The 21,705-nt window shown below is 40.6% G+C and overlaps 1 protein-coding gene across 4 annotated transcripts in view; it reads right to left on the reverse strand.

Annotated features, from left to right (window-relative positions):
- Positions 1–19,446, reverse strand: part of shf (Src homology 2 domain containing F) — a 94,997-nt gene extending 75,551 nt beyond the window's left edge. For all 4 annotated transcript variants that reach the window (XM_026172905.2, XM_026172887.2, XM_026172880.2 and 1 more), the window contains exons 1-2: positions 18,597–19,446; positions 4,204–4,336 (exon numbers count right to left, since the gene is read on the reverse strand). In XM_026172905.2, the coding sequence (XP_026028690.2) occupies positions 4,204–4,336; positions 18,597–19,028 (565 nt within the window). In that variant the 5' untranslated portion in view covers positions 19,029–19,446. The remainder of the gene's footprint in view (positions 1–4,203; positions 4,337–18,596) is intronic.
- Between the last annotated feature and the right edge of the window lie 2,259 nt (positions 19,447–21,705).

Here is a 21,705-nt window from a genome sequence, read left to right on the forward strand (position 1 = left end):
GAAAACGACGGAATTTGAATGAAAACGACATGAAAACAACGGAATTTGAATGAAAACGACGGAATTTGAATGAAAACGACATGAAAACGACGGAATTTGAATGAAAACGACAGAATTTAAATGAAAACGACATGAAAACGACGGAATTTGAATGAAAACGACAGAATTTGAATGAAAACGACAGAATTTGAATGAAAACGACATGAAAACAACGGAATTTGAATGAAAACGACAGAATTTGAATGAAAACGACAGAATTTGAATGAAAACGACATGAAAACAACGGAATTTGAATGAAAACGACATGAAAACAACGGAATTTGAATGAAAACGACAGCATCTGAATGAAAACGACATGAAAACAACGGAATTTGAATGAAAACGACAGAATTTGAATGAAAACGACATGAAAACAACGGAATTTGAATGAAAACGACGGAATTTGAATGAAAACAACAGCATCTGAATGAAAACGACATGAAAACAACGGAATTTGAATGAAAACGACGGAATTTAAATGAAAACGACATGAAAACGACGGAATTTGAATGAAAACGACATGAAAACGACGGAATTTGAATGAAAACGACATGAAAACGACGGAATTTGAATGAAAACGACGGAATTTGAATGAAAACGACGGAATTTGAATGAAAACGACATGAAAACGACGGAATTTGAATGAAAACGACGGAATTTGAATGAAAACGACATGAAAACGACGGAATTTGAATGAAAACGACGGAATTTGAATGAAAACGACATGAAAACGACGGAATTTGAATGAAAACGATGGAATTTGAATGAAAACGACATGAAAACAACGGAATTTGAATGAAAACGACGGAATTTGAATGAAAACGACATGAAAACGACGGAATTTGAATGAAAACGACATGAAAACAACGGAATTTGAATGAAAACGACAGAATTTGAATGAAAACGACATGAAAACGACGGAATTTGAATGAAAACGACGGAATTTGAATGAAAACGACGGAATTTGAATGAAAACAACAGCATCTGAATGAAAACGACATGAAAACAACGGAATTTGAATGAAAACGACAGAATTTGAATGAAAACGACATGAAAACAACGGAATTTGAATGAAAACGACGGAATTTGAATGAAAACGACATGAAAACAACGGAATTTGAATGAAAACAACGGAATTTGAATGAAAACAACGGAATTTGAATGAAAACGACATGAAAACGACGGAATTTGAATGAAAACGACGGAATTTGAATGAAAACGACAGAATTTGAATGAAAACGACATGAAAACAACGGAATTTGAATGAAAACGACAGAATTTGAATGAAAACGACAGAATTTGAATGAAAACGACATGAAAACAACGGAATTTGAATGAAAACGACATGAAAACAACGGAATTTGAATGAAAACGACATGAAAACAACGGAATTTGAATGAAAACGACAGAATTTGAATGAAAACGACATGAAAACGACGGAATTTGAATGAAAACAACAGCATCTGAATGAAAACAACAGCATCTGAATGAAAACGACATGAAAACAACGGAATTTGAATGAAAACGACAGAATTTGAATGAAAACGACATGAAAACAACGGAATTTGAATGAAAACGACGGAATTTGAATGAAAACAACAGCATCTGAATGAAAACAACGGAATTTCAATGAAATGAATAGAATTTGAATGAAAACAATGGAAGTTTAAAACAAACAGAATTAGAATGAAAACAACGGAATTAAAATTAATTGGAAAGATGTTTTCATAAGAGACTATTTTACACACAACTTTGAGTTTGCAAGTTGAGACGGTTACGGTCCATTTTATGAGAAGGTAGACAGACCATTTTATAGACGGTATAAATTTGGCCAGCAGTAATTAAATAATTAAAACTTGCTTTGACAGTCATAAATAGAAAAGTTTGTGTTGTGCTGGCATGTTTAGGGTTTGGTGTCCATCTGCACCCATCTGTGGAACCAGTAGTGACATAATTAGACAGAATTAGGGTCAAAAGGACCTCTTTTGCTAGAGTACAGCAGTCTGTGCAATAGTTCCTCCTTCTCCTGTTAGCTGATGAAATTCTGAGTGTGCAGCTCTGCCTGACTAAGATGCTGTCAGAACGAAAGATGCAGCAATTACTCTATAGCATAGCCAGTATGTTGATGCATTGGTGCGTGCATCCGGCCTTGCACAGTGGGAGAAAGTGAAAGAGCCTGACCCTCATATCTCTGAGACGCCCTTGGGTGAGGCATTTGACCCCCAACTGTACCAGTGGAGCTGTAGTGTGCAGCTTCCAAGTTTGAATCTGGAATTTGGTAGCTGTGTGAATATGGAGGAAAGCATTTACTAAAAAGATTATTCATCCCCAGTGTTTCTTCTATACTTGGTTCTGTGCAAAGGTCTTGAGCCACCCATAATTTCTTTATATATTTTGCCTGGGGAATAGGTGCAGCGATTTACTGCAACATCCGCAAACATACATGGAAATACAGGGTATAAGGCAAAAACAGAGTTTGTACATTTCTGATATTTGCTACGATCGCCTCTGCTGTTCAACACAGCCTGAACCTGAAGCTTTCTTGTGGTTTCTTTAAGTGGACTTCATGACTACATCTCTTAAAAGGCAGTCAAAATGTATTTTCTCTTTGGATGTTGCTTGGCTTTTGTTCCATTCTGTGTCAAGATGATCCTATACTGTTGAGGTCCTGACTCTGGGGAGGCCAATCCAAGGGTTTTTTATCTATCCAGGTATGCTTTTACTGCATCACAAGAACATCTCGCTTCTGGGCATCAAAATATAAACGATCGAAGGGGATGTTCAAGACTTTTGCACAGCGCTGTATGTGGCCAGTATGTTAAATGTAATAACTTCTTTCATGTCCCTGATGGCATCCATTGAGGAAATAGCAATCCAAGGACTTTGAATATTAAAATATAGACAGTAAGTATATATAGATCTCTTCAAAGCTCTCTTTATACAACACCCCACCAAAAAATGGCAATCAATACATATAAAAAAATGAAAGCAGGAAGCCTGAAAATAACACCACCTCAGGTTACAAAGATAGCAACGACCAGAAAAATAAAGTGAAAACTTAATTGAATCAAACAGACAGCTACTGCCAGAATAGAACTGTTTGTCAATATAGCCAAATGCAGAGCTGTGTCAAGTAAAATTTATAAAGCAGCCAAGAACTTGGAATAAGCTCAAGATTCTAGCGATACCACAAGTCTTGTTGAAATTTCTTTTTTCCTTTTACGGCTTTCTCATTCCGAGAGAGGAGATTTATCCTGAGTTTTTGTACTCTGCAGAGGCAAAGACTCGGCCAGAGGTCAAACCAGTAAGACAGATAAAAACAAGAGATTGTCTGGAGGCCCATTAAAAGAAAATTGTTGTAGAGGGACAGAGACATTCACGTCCTGCCTCCGTGGTAGCAAATGGAGCAATGTAAGGGCTGGTTAGAGGAAACAGTATACGGATCATATGTCTGTGGATCGGGACTATCATATACAATACCTTTTAGTCAATTCACAGTTCCAAATCTGCTATTCATATTTTCCATCATCCTCATCTTGGATACTAAAGTCAGTAAAAGAGAGGAAAACAGCTGCCACTTGTTTTGTTTGCTTAAAGATATTTCCTCAGTTCTCTTTTTCCTTGTGCATATTCCTTGCTCTTTGTCACCGCTTTGCTCAGCCACAGGATGAACGTGCAGTGACGAAGCCATATGGGGAATGTGGTTAGACTAAATTCTTGTGTTAGCACACAGCTATTGTTGTCGAGAATTTTAAAAAAAGCCTTCCTGGAAATCACAGCAAGCGGTTGTCTCCGTGTCTGCACAGTTCAATGAAAAATATATACATATAAAATCTCCTTCTCCTAGAAGCATTGCATCATTTAAATCCTTGCATGATTTTTTTCTTATGGGCAAAATCACAGCTTTTGAAAATGGTTTGACATCTTTTGTGACACACTAGTCATTTATGCTCTGCTGCACCTGTCTTGTAAAATGGCATCAGGGCATCTGAGCCTCTTCATTAATTCATATAACCTCATCACACTGCATATTAATGACCACTCCACTACAATAAGTCCTTAACTTGTGATTACTGCAGGTGTGGAGAGGGTTAGAAACAGTCATGTGACACATGCGGACACACAAAAGGGTGACTAGAGAGAAGATTTAACATGTTGACCTACCTGCCATCATCTTCTGGGCTTCGTATGGCTCCATGTAACCATCGTTCTCAGTTGTCACTTTTTCTGTGGTGGTCTGAGTGCCGCCAGCCTGCTCGGCATCAAAAGGGTCCGCGTAGTCTTCAAGAATAATGAGCTGTAGGAGATTTTTAAAAAAAAGAAAAGAAATAAGGTCAGGTTGAAGGAGAGAAAAAGTTTGAAAGAGCAACCGGGGAACACTGCTGAACACTCAACATGAGTATGGTGCTTTGTGACAGACACCACTTTGGCCCCGGACAGTACCAAGCAATATCCACTGAGGCAAGCCAGAGAATAAAGGGTGAAATACATAAATAATGCCCCACCTCTGCATGCCCCAGCACACCGCCACAATGCCTCAGCTTTTAGCCTTACAGCACACTCTGCTACTGCTGGTTTGCCTAATTATATGATAGCCTTGTGACAGGCCTACATTTCAAAAGTAGAGGAAAGAAGACCACAACTGCTCAACTTTCTTAAGAGAAACAATTTGGCAGATTTATCCCGAGCTGGCAGTGAGCCACGGCTAATTGCAGTCTTGCTTTTTTGCTGAGCATTTTGTGCAGTGGATGGCAATTAGGTGGATGTCCTGAGACCCAGAAATACAGCTCAAACCTTTAGGGAGCAAAGCTAGCCCACTTGTACAGTGCCTTGGGGGGATATTGCTTTCCTTGAAATGTTTGCTTCATTTATGAGCACACCACTTCAAAACTATGGACCTTGAATTTGAAAGGATATAAACTCCCATTTGAACCATCTGTCCTCTTGAGCACTGGCTCTAATAAGGGTGTGTGACTGAGGTCATTTGGACCAGTGGCTAGAAAACGCACTTTTTCTCTGGAGCCTCTGTCTGCTCCTACCAATCAGTGGTTACAAGAGAAGAGAAGGGCAGGGCAGTGCGTGTTACGTAATCTGAAAACATGTTAGTAAAAGGGCCTTTTTTTTTTTTTTTTTTTTTTTAAAGGTCAGTGCACAAACAAGAAAACACCTAAATGACTGTGTGAATATGTACGACTGGCACTACACCCAATGAGTCATGTGTAACAGGAAGGGATTTGGTCTCATTATAAACAAGCTCATCACTCATCTGGTGGATGGGAGCGGGAGGGGCAGAGTGGAGGTGGACTGAGGCTCATGCTCGCCATGCTGTGCCTCCACCGAGCCAGCGTTCTTTTGAGAGAAACCTCTGTCCATTTTTGCCGCAGAGAAAGCATACTCCCCGAAAGCCAACTCCATATCCAGGCCACCCATGAGAGTGCCACAGACACACACAGACACACACAGACACACACACACACACACACACACCTGCCAACCCTCAGGGAAGAAAATGCACAGATACACCCTCAAAATTCGTGCCAGAAACGCAGGAATTTTAACATCATCGATCAAGGTTAAGTATCATTTAATGCAGTCACACATTAAAAAAAAAAGAAGAAAAAGACATCTTGAAAAGTTTCCAAGTATTAAATGCAAGTTCACTGTCTAGGGATAATTTGTAAGCTGCTTAGTGACAGGGAAACGCTGGCAGGTATATTCCTGCTCAGATCATCCTCACTATATGTGGATTAGGCTATAATAGCATAGAAAGTAAAGCACCGCGGATGTGTTCATAGCAGCTACTCTGAGTTAAATCTGCTTTCTTCAGTATTCACTCTCCATCTGTTTGGGGAAAATAACTAGGACTTTTCTTCTGCCACAACATAATTATGGGTTCCTTGAATGTTTTGCTGCTGTGAATTCAAACAGCGGGAAAAATCCAATACAAACATCGTCCTGGTTTGTTTTTGCGCTGCAAAAGATATACATATTTACAGAAAAGCGAGATTAAAATTCAGGCAGTCTGATAAGTGACATCTTTGCAGCCCAAGAGACCCTAAAATTATGCATCAGATCCAGTATCATTACCAGCTTGCACCTTCTTGCTTGAAAACAGCCATCGGTAATCATATTATGTGGCAAATCCACTTCAGACACAGAAACTACAAACACAGCCAAAATCTAAGAATAAGTAACCCTCATTAATAAAAACTGGATTCTCCTTAATGGCAAACAAGTCCAGTAGATATCTTACTGTGGTTTACTTATTGCAGCAGAGTGACTCTTAAAGTGACTTTAAAAGGTGTATCATTCATTTACATAACTGCTTTCCTCCAGATGAATTCACTTTAACACAATACAACTGCACAGCAATGTACGAGTACAAGCTAGAGCTCCCATGTTCACATAGCAAAAACTATACTATACTGTATGTTTACTCCTAGCAGTGTGTTAGCAGAGCTCCCTGCTTGAACTCAATCACCTTACCACTTAATGCACCTTCATCATGGGCCAAAGGATGTTTGAGCAAATTTCAGGAAATAATGGCAATCACTCGAGTAATGCGTGGAACCACACCAAATGCATGACATCATACTTTGCCTTTCCTGTTGACATAATGTAGGACAAATAAAGGCTGGGCACAAAACTTCTGAAAGAGAGGGGATGGATGCGATCGTGGATAGAAACCAAAGCCATCATTTGAGATTCAAACGCCATCCTTTGTTTTGCCAGAAGCTTGAATTTAAATTAATCAGTCTTGCAGTCTACCAGTGCTTAATGTTCAAGGCTTCAAAATGTTAGCTGTTTAACAAAGATAGTAGCATAGCACGGGTGGGCAGAGAAAGCAAAACACTTCACTCAAACGTAAGCATCATTTTACCTTCCTAAACTACAAACATAAAACAGCTATGTGCAATCAGTGATAAGTGGGCCTTGAATTCTTCTTCTCTGCTTATCTGCAGGAGCTTTCAGTATTTCAAAAACCCTTTAAATAATTTAAAACATTCTGTTTTGGAGCTACAATCAAGAAATCTGTTGGACGGATTAAAGGGATGCATCCACACTTGTGATTAACAGTACTATTAATCATGATCTCTCATTCCTGCTCATAAGTGCTTGTCATAATGATTTGCATGGTAAAGTGCATGTATATATGAGGCTCAAAGCTGGGAAGTAAAAGGTTTTTCGGCATGTTGCTTGTGTTTGCATTTCAGTTAGAACCGAATGTGAACTCATCTTTTTTTAATTCAAAACCAAACTTAAGTATCAGACCAACTAGTTTTCAGTCTCCCCACCAATATCAAATGAAACTATGTAGTACTGATATATCGAGGTCATCAGTTAAGTTTCATTTTGAGTTATGAGGCAAAATCTCATTAAAAAGAGTGACACTGAGCTGTTTGATAAATACCTCACGGAAAATTGTAGACTATATGATCATTATTATTATTTTGGTCTTTAGACCAGTAATGTGTACACGTATGGTATTTTATTGTCATCCATAAGCTGGTAAGAACATTATGAATTTCATCCCACGCAGGTCATTGTTTTGCACTTGGAGATCTCTAAACTACTCACAGTCAGATAAAGTCTATTTGGTGCCATCATACAAGCCCTGCAGTCCAATTCAAGATAGGACAGAGGAGGTGGTTAATATATCCAAATTGTTCCAATGTGTTCTTCTTGTCCCACTGCACTAATGACTACTTGTCAGTAGGACGAACAAGGGGCTTTGAGGAGAGGGGTGCTAGAGAGCAGTGGCGTCGCCTGGGGACACACCATCTGCCTTACGGCATGCCAGGGTGTGTCAAGACTGCAGCCAAGCCACACTTGTCATGAAAGTAAAATTCCCCCCTCAGCACAAGACTGCAGTGCCTCCATATATCAGGTCTTTGCTAAGCTGTGATGTAAGTCTATATAAATCTCACAAAGCCACCTGACGGGCTTAGGCCATGTCCCTGTGGTATCTAGGTCCTTTACTGGTCTGCAGCATAGAGAGAGAACTCACTCAATTACTTTCATTCCACAGTTCAGATTTCGGCTGGCCACGTCTTATACCTGCCAGAGCTCTGGCAGGTATAAGACGTGGCCAAGGAGATAGCAACAGACTTCTTGAACTGCACTGCGGCTCTCAGGCGATGAAGCCGACTTCAAATCAGTGGGAACAGAGGGAGAACATTAGCAATGGAGGGAGGCTATAATAGGCACCTGCCACTTTGGCTCAATGTCCGTGATGCTAGAGCTTCTAGGATTACACTTTGATTTTACCCTGGTCTTCCATTAGAAGTGAGAAAGCGCAGGCTGCGATCCTCCAGCAGTCTTAAAGCATAATGTGTTTAGTCGGCTCATCAGATAATCAAGAACAAAAGAATCCAAACAAAAAAAATTGAAATCCACAAACTGCATTAGATGAAATTTGAGCACAAATGGTTTAAGGGCAACACAATAGATCGCTGAATACTGAGCAAGCTACATGTCCATTGTTGGCATTTTACAACCCTAATCCATCAGCAAATGGATGGTTTTTTCAGGAAACAGAAAAAAAAAAGACTTTAACCATAAAAAAAAAGAGGAAAATTGGGATTAACACCACTCCTGTTAAATAAACGCAAGCAGAGTGATGATATTAATGTCATATACACATGAGGAATAGAATGCATCAGAGGCTAGTCAGGGTTCAAGCCCTATAACTACCACAAAAGTCAGCAGGCTGCAGAAAGAGGGAGAAGGGAGAAAGAAAAGAAAAACGAAAGAGGACTGACGTGTGTGATTTATGTCTCGCGCCACAAGGGATTTCAGCCACCGATAACCTAATACAAGTCTGTGCTTAGTGGGTCAATTGCATTAAGGCATTTCAAAAGGCTTCTTTGTTCTTGTTGCTCTTTTGTTCTTCGGTGTAACAAAAAAAGGAAAACATGCCACTATTTAAAGAACAGTCAAGTTAAAGAATATAGGAGGGGAGGGGAGAAAAGACAAAAGCTGAGGAGACACTATTGGAGACTGACTTGTATAAAGAATGCTTTCTCCTGTGGGGTGGAAAAAAATGTTCATGTAAATCCAAACTCAGCAAGCTGTACCTCATTGAAATGCCTCTGCTGATAGCTCTCCCACCTTATCGTTGTCTATAAACACAGGATGAATGCTGTGTGGGCAGTCATCCTAAGATAACGTGGCTACATTTCCCCCCCCCAAAGAACATACCAGTGAGAAACACTCCCTCAAGGCAATTTATTTAAGCAAAAGCGATCACAGGCTCTCTGTTGACATAACACAGTTACCATCAATAAGATACTTTTATGTTTCTAAGAAGCAAGCACAAATCTGGTTACATTTCATTGAAAGCCCCTTGTGCAGTCCTGAGCTTTGCTGGGTTCTGCATCTCCCAAATAGATTAGGTAGATGGAAAACTGGCTTTGCCTCTAAAGGAGAGACGGTGCAGGAGTGCAGTTCCTACCATACAGGCCTGACATTAATGAAACTTTATTGAAATGTTTCCTAAGAAACATGGTTGCTGTTAGAGCATTTTGCCTCTTTGGAAGCTTTGAAGAGCGATGTGCATCCTTTAAAGGCCTGCTTAGGAGTCTGCAGGGGTACCTAATCAAATTAATATATTTGCTCTAAAGGCGCTGCCTTGCAATCAGTCACAAGCTACTGCAGTCCATGCAGCAATGAAGAGCACTTCAGTGGAAATAAACAAAAACCCTGTTTATTTCAAGGTGTGTTCATTTGATTTGCTTTTAATCTAATTGGAGAATCAGTCGAGAGCAGCAATTCAGTGTCAGTAAACATGCATCAGCAAGGCAAGAAAAAAAAATGGAGACTTCGAAGGAAACAAGATAAAAGCACCCCCCACACTTCTTCAGAGCATTTATAGCCTGATCAGGAGTCGCGCTGTAAAATAAACAGAAGCCCCTTTCATTTTCTTTTCATAGCACCATTTAGTGTACCAGCAGCTACTATTAGCATACTCAAAAATACTGCAGCCCATGCACAGCCATCAGTTGTGCACGTGTCGTCCTCAGACATCTGCATTGTGGGTGCTGACTTATTTATTACACCCCACCCCTGTTAAGATTTAGACCACATTAAAATGTTGTTCTGATCTCTGCACTCTTGCCCATGTGGAGCGGCTTTCGCACGCCAGCTAGGGTGAAGCTGGTTCTTTTGGCACAAGTGATTTAGGCTGTTGTTAATCATGGTTTGCATGGGAATGCTTCCAGATGCAGCAACAGCAAAACTGATACCATGCGTCACAATTCAGTGGAGAGACAATCCGGCAATGTAGAAAACAGTTGAGTCAGAAAGGAAGGGGATGTAAAAGATATCAAGTACACCTGGATCGTCCCCACACCGGCACTGTGAGAGCACCATTAACTGTGCAGTGAAATAAAGACAGAGGAAGAAATACAACTGTCAACCACAATGACAGCAAGTAAAAATGACAGAAGACTATGTTATTTTTACCTTTTCGTGATCTTTTTTCAGCTCAGAGTAGACGTTCTGGAAGTTCTTTGTGAGCTCATGAGAATCAACTTGGATAGTTGATACTCATGAGTAATGTGGACTGATAACGAACACTTTTGGGAGTGATCAAGGCCTTGCTGAAACCCATCTCAATGTGTGCATTTGTGCAACTTGAGCAGACACACTTGTGCAGTGTTTGTAGGTTTTAAATATGGTATGTTTTATATCTGTATAGCATGTGCCTTTATACTAAAGGTTTAACTATGTTCAGCAAGTCTAATCAGCTGCTAGTGACCCAGAAAAGCACACATTTCACACTTTAACATCACCACCTGTGAGTAGACTTCTTTACTAAGACAACTGCCAATCATGAGTATCAAATCATTTGCCTTCCTTATCCCATTTACAAGTGGATTAGGATTCTCACAGATCCTAATTCAATAAGGGAGATTATTGAATTATTAGACATTATTACCTTCCCCAAAAGCATCTTTAAAAGCAAATGAGAGTAGGCTATAGAACCTCTACACTCTAAACTGCATTTTGGTTGTACTTAACACAGAACACTGCAACCTCGACCACAATAATAGGGCAATTTAAACAATCGCTCCAATTAAAGCTGTCTTGTGCCTTTTCCTAATTTTATGTAGAATGCTCACAAAATTAACTTGAAACAAAAGCTTGTTCTCAGTGATTATAATAATTATTAAGCCAGTCATCGTTAGCTATTGAAAAAAATGTATGGCTTTTTGTATCGACTTGTTGGGGGAAGCTCAAAAAGTCAGAAGAAAGACAGTGTAAGAAAATAATTTGGTGGCATTGGAAAAAGGCAAGAAGTAAGGGTTTAAATTAAGATTCAGAAATCATCCAAACAAGCTACAATGTGACATTTAAGCCACTAAACAATCAATTTTACAGGTCAAAAAGTAAGTAGATATAAGCATGTTTTATGACATGGTCTCTTATATTAATTGCTCAAACAACATTTCCTGCGGATCTACCTGCGGATCTACTCCACGAATAGTATCCAGTGTGGATTATTTCACATATATAAAGAGCTAAATCTGCACCCCCACTTTTCTGCAATTACCTACTCTTTCCCGATCTCCTGATAAATGCATATGCATAGTTTGTTAGCAGAAAACACCCCAACCTGTCCCCAAGGATCCCCTTCATTGAAACGCACTCCACACAGCCACTTAAAAACTCCAGCGAGGGGAAGGGAGGGGGGGGGAGAGAGAAGCCAGCGGGTTGCACCCTGTAGAGGGGACGCTGCTTTTAATATGTGACAGATATTCAAGATTAAGTACTTGACGACACGCTTGACAAAATCCAATTTCCTTTCTCTGTCCCCATCCTTGTGTGATAGATTTATTGGCAGTGTTTCTGCTACATACACTAAGTGGTGCCACACAAGAGTCAAGAATAATTCAGGTACTGTGATGGAATGTAGGAATTTTCATTAAATATGATAATCCTGTGCTAGTGTGAACAAACAATTTGTCCTCAACACTACAGGCATTACGATATAATGCCTCGGTTTTAAGATATAAGAATAATTTAAGATGGAAAGAAAAAGTTGTCTGCCCACTGAATGTTTATGCTGGCATTTGCAGTGAAAATGCAATATGCTCCCATTTGATGGTTTTATCATAATGTACATGTAAAAAAAAAAAAACGCCATATTTTAGTGATAGCTTCTATAAGACAAAGTGACAAACAGGAGAATAGGGCTTCATGTAATAACACGATGGGATCCACAGGGAAAGAAGCTTTGATTATGAAAGTGTGATTCACTGAGCAGGGAGGAAAACAAAACGCACTGGCGGCGTTAAACAAAGCTAGAAATGTTTTCACGCTATGTGAGGATGAGCTGACTGAGACTGGGAGCTCTGTGGCCTCAGATTGCCTCTGCTTGGTGAGGATGTACTAAGGTTGCTATACACTGCCCACTATGACAATAGAGCTAGCGCAGGGTGGAGTTCCATACCGCTGCTATTGCTACGCGGCTTCCCACCTCTCTAAGGAGCATAGCGAACGGCAAGAAAGGCTACGTTCAGATGGTTGAGGAACAGTCACTACTCTGTTTCAACAAAGTTATGTGCCTTTTGCCACTTGAAACTTTCAGAATTCTCAAGTAAAAACAGCCACCAGGAGCATTTTATTAAAAGAGGGAAAAGCAGAATAGGCAGCCAGAAAAGAGGGGCAAGCACAAACTTGTCAAGTTAAAAAGGGAATGTCACCAAGTTGTAAACACTTCCTGTCAGGAAGGGAGCACTTCCTTAATCCTGGAGCAACCAAGCCACTCTGCATTTGCTACCATACAACTTCAGACAGTGGTTTAATTCTATTCCTTTAATCTTATCACCAAAACAACTGATTAAAAAAACAAACAAACAGACTAATTTTAAGAAACAAAAGGAGTAAAACACTATCTTGTCTGCATAAATGATGCAGTAGCATTACAGCAGTTCTATTTCTTTTACTCAAATCTTCTCTCATTCAAAGAATGCATGAAATGAAAAGTCTGGAATCCCGCTCAGAAGAAATGGAAGTGTTCGGCTTCCTGGTGGGCACTTAGATCACAGGGCAGCTCTGTTTGCAAGACGGAAGTCTGGCTGCCTCCTGCAGTGTGACACAAAAACAACAGCAGCCACTTGCATGCACCAAATTAGAAAAGAAAAGAAAAGAAAAGAAAAGAAAAAAAGCAAATCAGTCTATCTCTAGGACCTCTACAGCAAGGCAAAAAAAATAACTATTTGGTTACAGATGAAGTTTGCATGGCTTTTAAATCAGAGTTAGAGTGAGCTTGCAAAAATATGGCAAAAAGCCACTGCTTTATGCAAATTCTCTCTTTGTGTCTCAGATGGCATGAAAACTCATTTGTTTCTCTTTTAATCTGTGTGTGACGATCTGCCTGCAGACCAGGGCTGCCTGCTTGTACACTCAGCTACACACACTGTCATTAAACAAAACAGAGCCATGTGTCTACAACTCCCTAGCCGCCAGAGCTGCAGCACTAGTCTGCAGGCTAATTGTGACCTGGTGGAACTATACGACTGATGTTTCGGCGCAAAGCTGGAAAAAGCAAATCGAGCAACAAACACAACAGACTCCATCGGGACTCTTTAAAGTGGGAGGAAGGTTCCCTGTTGGAGAGAAAAGAAAATGAGCAAACAATGGCTAAGGGCCATTATTCCCGAGGCCTACAACTTTTATGCGCACGTGGTGGGATGGCTGGGGAAAAAAAACAAAAAACAAAAAATCCACTTTAGCCATGGCTAGTTATTACACTCAATGATGTTAGCTTACAATGTCATGATGTAAATTAAATGGATTTGTGTTTCCACCAAAATGATATCTTGACAAAAGGCAAAACCTTTCCATACTTTAAAAGAGTAACTGTTACATGATGGCTCACATCTTCCACAACAAGATGACCTCATACTGTTTTAGACGAGGTGGAGCTTAAACATTTGAGTTGTTAAACTCAGTGATCCTTCCTTCCGTTCAAAGAGCCCTTCTAAGATTCTTGTTCAGGTCAGGAATGCATTGTAAAGCTCTGTTATCAACAACAATAGAGCATAGAAACGGTGAGTATAAAAAATGTTTGGAATGAAAGACTACATCTGTGGCAGAGGGCAAATAAAACTTATTATTGGACAGTATGATTAAAAAAAAATGCTGTAGATGCTTAGCATAACTCAGGAAATTCAAGGCATTCCTGAGCCCTTTAGTGGATACATGGGTCAAAGTGGAAATGAAGAAAACACTCTTACAATCAAGCTTGGCATATCTCACCAGTAACATCACTGTCTAGTCCTCATTGCTATGATTCAGAAAAGCCATAACAACACGCAAACTTAATTATGTGACACAGTTTAACACAATTTATCAAAATAGTGAGTCACAATGTGCCCGCAACTACCGAGCATGATTATGAGAAACAGCAGCTGCAAAACACAAGACAGCACGACACAGCTTTCACACCAATCTGTTGATTATTTCAACTTGGGCATAAAATTGTCACAGCAATGGAAAAAAAACAACAAAAAACACCACACATCCCTTTTTAGTACTGCTATACAATAATTCCATTATACTATATTTATTCAACAATTCAACATACGAAAGACATGACTTTAAGATATATTCTTCCAACTGAGCGAACACAAATAGGTTCGTGAAAGACTAGAGAAACAGCTGCCAAACCGCACTGCTCCAACAACCAGTCAGGCCTGCTATCAACCTCGCCAGCCTCCGTCTGATACAAAAAGCCAGAGAACTGCAAGTAAAAGGTGAGCTATAACAAAACATGATGGGCTCTCATGTTTTCATCCATTTTCTGGCTCCCTGAAGAAAAGCACTCTCGCAGACCCAGGTGATATTGATGTTTGTGCTTGACATTTTTCCTATCACTGGCAGAGATGAGACCGTGAAAGGCCAGTGGGATGCATTTATACAACTCCACTGATGTCTGGAGTGCCAGGGTGAAAGGCCAAGCGGAAATATTCAGGGTGTGGGGAAATGAAGCTGAGCGGAGATTAAACATGCACTACCGGCAGTGTAATGTGCATGCAGTCCAGACAGTCTGACCAATGCAAAAGACAAGGAAATGTGTCGGTAGGAGTATATGAACTCGTACCAAGTTTGATGTTTTTGCATTCCCGACCTTTTTATAGTAATAAAATCCCTAAACTTTACCCCAAGACAACAGCTATACGTGAATGCTATGGTAAAGTTAAAAAAAATAAGAAATAGCACATTAACTTTTCCCAAGCTGATCACTTTTAATGCATATGGCTGATAAGATTGGATTTTAACCCTAGCAAATGTAGGAATCTCTGTGTATCAGTCTCTCATTGCGTTTATCGACAACTGTTCACCAATCCAGTTCAGATACAAGGGAACATATTAATGGGAACTTGAGTAAAAGCAGTGACAAGTGATTTTTTTTTTTTTTTGGGGGGGGGGGGGGCTGTACTATCTGTTGGTAATGGAAGACACTAGCAGCACATAGTACGTTCTTATATCCTCCAAGAATGCGAAAAACACTACCGATCTTGGGAGGGTATACCACAGTTTTTTCTCCTCCAGCAAAATCTATTGAAATTCAGAGTGAGGTCTTGTAAAAAGGTGCACAGAAGGAAAATAAGCATAGAGGATATCTGTCTATCCAGATGCCTCTGCAGGCTGCACAACAACTGTCTGCAAGCCTGATCCAACTACTCATTTCTATAGACAGAAATACAAGCTGGCTTGTGGGATCACTGAATCAAAGGTACTACGGGCAGTAAAAAGAGCCAAAGTTAGATGGAACAGCCGTTTCCCAGGTCCATTGACAGATACCGATGATGACAGGCACCACTCCGCCCAGATGCAGCACCCTGTCAGCTCTCCGTTATTGCTTTTGTTTACACATTTTCAAATGGAGCTCATCACCACTTTTGGGTGTCCTTGAGAGAAGTTAAGTTAGTGCTGAGTAGAGCGATGAGCTGGGAGATGAGGCCTTTAATTATCTCCAAGGCAGGATGATAATTGATCATCTCTCTCAGCTCACTGTACCATGAAGGGCTTGGCATCATTAAAAACAAAATGCATCACAATACTTTGAAAATATTAATCTATGAGTTAAACGCCATAGTCTGCATAAAACTCCATGTTAAAAGTGCAAATCAAAGTAAGCGCAAAAAGATTATTTGAAATTTTATGAGATGAAATGGAACACTTTGAAATTGTAAGAATAGATACAGTGTTCTCACTTCAGAAAATTCACTCCACTCTGCTATTGGCATTTCAGGCATTAGGCAAGCAGTGATATAATTAGAATTCATGAGTCAAGTAATTAAAACATCAATGTAACTGAGCAGTGCTGTTAAGGCACTTGTGCGCTTTTTACAGAGTCTCCTAGCAGTCAGCATTTAGTCTGCAGCAAGACAAATAACTATCACTATGACTGGGAATCTACGCTTAGATATGTGCTACAAGGTGGAAACACACTTCTTTTTATCATTATGCAGATACCCCTACATTTGTGGTAACACAATGCCTAAAGAAAAATAGCTATGAAACTGTTAAACACGAAGAACTCACAAAGACGACCACCTACCTTTAACCTCTTAACATTAGGCTTACTGCAGAGATTGATGGAACACACAACTTCATTAACAGCATTTTTAAAATCCACACCAGGAGAATCCCTTTAACAAGGATTTACAAACAATTACCGTGGCCGGCAACAGTCGGAAAAGAAATCCTCAGCTTCCACACAAAATGTAATCCTCACAAAAGCCTCACAATGCTCTTTCAGGAAGTTAAGGAGCGTAGCTTACGGCATTTCAAGGGCTTTTCTCCAAATTTCTCATCCATCATTTAGAGAAGTAAATATATGGGACATACCCGTGTTTTTTTGTGGGGGAAAGATTTGTGAAACAGTGTAATATTTTTTGGCAGCTATTTTTGCTACTTCATCTCACTCCTCTCTCCGTTACTGCACGTTTTTATTGAAACTTCATCACCTGACAAGAAAGCCTTAAAAACCTTCTCTTGACATACTGCTTAAGCTCCCCAGCTGTCAGTATTGATTTAGCTCATCTATAACACCAAACATGCTTCTCGGCGTGAGGTATTTAGCCCATACTATGCCATCAATTGTCTGTACATTAAAGCCATGTGTGCACATATGGGGAGAGAGGTGAAGCACAGATGCAAGTGTAATTCTAAATTAGTGAGATCTAAATAAGCTTCAATTAACAAGAGACAACTGTAATTTCTTTAATCAGCTAGAACAGCTGCAGTGCCTGGTTAAAACTGTGTATTTTCATTTCCTGCTTTTTCTTCTGATAACACATAGCTGCCTGATTCTCAAACCGGCATACCAAGTTAATGAGGTCTGATAAAAAAAATAGGAAAAAAAAAAGAAAACGAGCTGACAGTGTGGGAAAACAAACACTGAAACAGAATATCATTTTATGAGTTTCACTTGGTTCCTGTTTTTTGTGTTGAGGGTATATGGGAAATTCAGGGGATGGTAACAATCTTCTTGCGCGTCATTAAACCTGGACTTCCTTCGCGCAACACTCTTGTGGCAGGCTGCAGACACACTGGAGTATAAATGAAAGTGTTGAACACTCCAAATGTCACAAGACAAGTGTGAAAGGTGCTGGAGGAAGTAACATGCAGGTGAAGCCAAGAGGCACGCAAAAATTTTATAAGAGAGGTGACTGAGGCGTGCTCTGAGTTATGAGCACAGGTTTCAGTTAACAAGGTATGCAGAGACTGAAAATATTCTTAAACTGGATCAATCTTATAAAACCACATGTCCTTACGCCCACTAATACCAAACATCTCAGCTTTCTCCAAATAAGCCCAGTGCATGGATTCCTGAGAAGCCTGGCATGACAGCATGCTCCAAGGCACAGCGTGTTGTCTGGCTGTCAGTCTCCACATTCACTCTGAGAAAGTTAAAAAAGCAAAAGGTGCGAAGTATGTGCTGGCAGAGCCAGGAGAGGATCAAATTAGAGCATAATATATCCATAAACTCATCACAAGTAATTTCCCTCTAAGACAGCAGGCTTTACTGCAATGAACATTCGCTAAATTGGTCTGTCTAGATAAACAAGATTAGATTAAAGTTCAATTAAAGCCACTGTCGAGATCACAGTTGCTCGAGAAGAAGCTACAGATGGGCTGACAGCAGTGCGTCTGCACGTGAAGGCTCAAAAGGTGAGCGAAAGATCATTTTTTGCATTAAAATGAAAACCGGGCATATCAGCTGACAAACTGAGCTATTTATCATACGGCATACAGTCTCTGTGGTGTAGCTTTTTACAGGGGCTGATGTCGCAATTCTGGTGGAAAGCCGTTGTGCGATTGTGATAACAAGTTCTGCCGGTTGTGACGATTAATTCCTCACAGCAGTAAAGTGCCATGTTCACCACACACGTTTTCCCTTGAGTAAAGTTTTAAACGAAATAGCTATAATTTGGTTTTGAGGGAAACGATTTGTTCACATACAAATATTAGTGGGAGGCAGAAAGTTGTTGCTCTGTATACGACTCGGGGGCAGGCTGAAAGGACCAAACTTTACCCACCTTCTCCTTGTTGTCGAGGTCCGAGGGAGGTGAAGTAGGAGATTTAACGCTCCCTACGGGGACAGCCTGGGTGACCGTGACACCCCCGCCGGGAGCTGGGCTGCTCTTTTCGATTGTTTCCACCTTGATAAGTCGGTGCTTTGGTGACACATACTTGATATCCGGTGACCCCACAGTGTTCAAGCTCGGGGGGAATGAGATATTTCCACCTGGAGTGTACGGATCCTCGAAATCCAGGTCCTTTTGTAGTTTGTAGGCAGCGAGGATGTCCGGCTGAGCGGGACTCGGAAAGGTGGTCCCGGAGCTTGTTTGTTGGAAGCCAGGCGCACCGGGCACACCGGTGTGACAGTGTCTGTAGTCCGGTTTCGGAGGAGCCGGTGGTGGTGTTTTGGTAGTTTTGAATCCTAGGTGCTCCTTGAACCACTTGGCCATGCTGCCAGTTCATCGCTCTCAAATCAATTCATGTAGTTTAGTTCCACCTTTCGTGCCAGAGCAGCCCGAGTCTGGTCATCAGTGAGGGATTCTCGGGTCACACGCGGCCAGCCGACTGGCTTCGGAGCGTGTCGCCAGTCTCGTGCGACTCTGGCGGTCCAAAGAGGACTGCGCGAGCCGGCCAAAGAATAGCTACAGGCACTTTCTGATCTGCCCTGCCGCAACTCTGTCCCCGTCACACACACGCACACACTCTCGCGCGCACGCACGCCGCTGTCGCTCTAAGCGCTCGGCTGCGACCCACGTCAGGTTTAAGCAACATACGAGCGCTTGTGCAAGAGGAACACACGCCCCCCCACTCCTCCACAACCTGCCCTCCCTACCTGAGAACACTGCACTGCCACCTACCGGACTTCGGGAAGCTTATCGTAACCGTCGAAAGCACAATCGCACCTCTGTGTACTAACCAAGTAGAGTCTAATCTCTAGCTTGTCTCTCTATTGGCATCCATGAGGACATGTTCTGGTAAATGCAGAGCATGTCTGAGCTTCTGGGTGAGGCAGCCGTTGAATAACACAGGGAGGCTTCTTAAACTTACTGCTGGTCCTTGACAATACTTGATGAATCGCTTGCTGCCATATAGTTGGAACGGTTTATGTTGACTTTGAGGTAGCTTACCAGTGAAATTGAGTCATTAAAATAAATAGGACCTGTCCCATTCTTGTGCAGTTGTCCAGACATATAAAGCAGTATTAAAAAGAGACCTTTTTTCACCAGTGGAGCTCAAGGGTAAACTGTCATTTGCTTATTCTTGTTGCTCTTTTGTCCAGATGGCCACTGCAGTGCGTTTTAATTGCAAACTGCATTGCAAATGACCAGCCAGAGCCTGAACTAAAATTGCGTACCTTCCTGCTAAGTCCATTATACAAATCCACGGGTAGAGGATGTGATTTGTTTAAAGGAACAATACAAGTAAACATCTCTCTCCAATGTGTCTTTCAATCTATTTGACTGATAGGGTTTTGGGACCACAACACTAATTGCCTTTGCAATAGGAGGACAGATGAAAAAAAAAAGTCCCATTCCACCTCCCAGAGACAGCAACAGTCTGCATTAATGGGAGTCCTGGCTGCAGCGCAGCAGGTTTTTATGAAGCAATATTTCTTTTTAATAACACCACACACATAGCCTTGAGCAAGTCATGGTGTGCAGATCAGAGTTTAACCCTGGCAGGCCCCTGGGAGAGACAACTCCATGCTCTAGAGATCAAAACTAAATCTATTATTTCTGTCCTGAAATTCTGCCATTTCTGCACAATCGACTTGCAAAATAAAAAAAATAAAAAAATCTGACCATTGTAATTCCCGTGCACTTTACGAGGACAATTTTACCTTGCCGCCAGGGCATTGATCTGATCAGCTAGTGTATTATGCATTTAAAAAATCTTTAAAAGACAAGGAATGGGTTGGGATAGGCTTAGTTATTGCAGCACTGTTCTTTTATTTCTGGGAAAAATAGCCTTTCAAACAGAAGAAGACAATAATTTAGGCCTCAGGTATATTTCAAGTTTGCCTTTACAGTACACACTGCATGTTTAACTGCTCTGCTGCATTTATTCGGACTCACAATGTAATAAGTACAGAGAGTGATGCTAGCTAATAACCTGTCTCCTCCTATAGGTCTAAGAGGATCAGTGTTAGGCAAGAGCAGGTGTGTCATTTAGGTTGCCAGGCTTGATATTACAGATCCTTTGTCCCACTGCTGCAAATGCATTCACCAGTTTTCTCCGGCTGCCTTCAACAACACTATTTAAAATGCAAACCCTGTAATCCAGCACCTCATAGGATTCAAATAGAGTCTTATTGAGCCTTCAAAAGCAGGGTTTGATAAAAATTAATTTCTGAAGATATAGTATTGAGGCTCCAGCCTCCCCACAGCCCTGGTAAATAAGCTGAAGAAAGGTGATGTACGTATGGATGGATATATAGGATCCTGCTTAAACCATAGTATTAAAACCGTGTCAGAAATGTTGGTAGTTTATTGGCAAAAATATGAGTACTTCTCACAAGAACAGACAGAAAAACCTTTCATACTTACAGAAGTGACAACCCCTTCTTTAAAAGAAATGGACTGAGTCAGAATTTCGGCAGTGTTTGATTAATATGCTAAACTGCTTACATTCCCACATTTGCATTTAATCTAAAAGGGAATCTGTTATTCTAGTGATCATTTGATATTGCACAAGTTATTTGCTGTCTAAATGAACTGCGAGTATCATCAACAAAGTGCTACTAATTAAAAACAAGTTACTTAGAGGATCTGGTGCAAACTTTCCTTTCATCGAGGTGACAGTAATAGGGGTGTTAGCATGGCAGGATTTTCATCTACAGAGTTCAGACAAGATGACAGCTTAGGTTTGCTCCAGGTGAATATTAATGCATTCAGGAGTTACTGCTGGCAACTCAAATGTTTGATATGCAGTGCAAGACATATGACAAGTTTATTTTCCTCTTTACATCTGCTGGCTCTGAAAATGTGGGAAGAGAAAATGCCCCAGTGACGGCTGAAAAAAATAAGAAAAACTTTAAAAAGTCATATCAACTAAATATGAAACTAGGCTATGTAGTCTCCATTTTTATATTTTTAGAGTTTCATTTAACTTAATGTTTTGTGTTAA

Source organism: Astatotilapia calliptera, chromosome 1 (genome assembly GCF_964374335.1).
Source record: "Astatotilapia calliptera chromosome 1, fAstCal68.1, whole genome shotgun sequence".
Taxonomy (NCBI): domain Eukaryota; kingdom Metazoa; phylum Chordata; class Actinopteri; order Cichliformes; family Cichlidae; genus Astatotilapia; species Astatotilapia calliptera.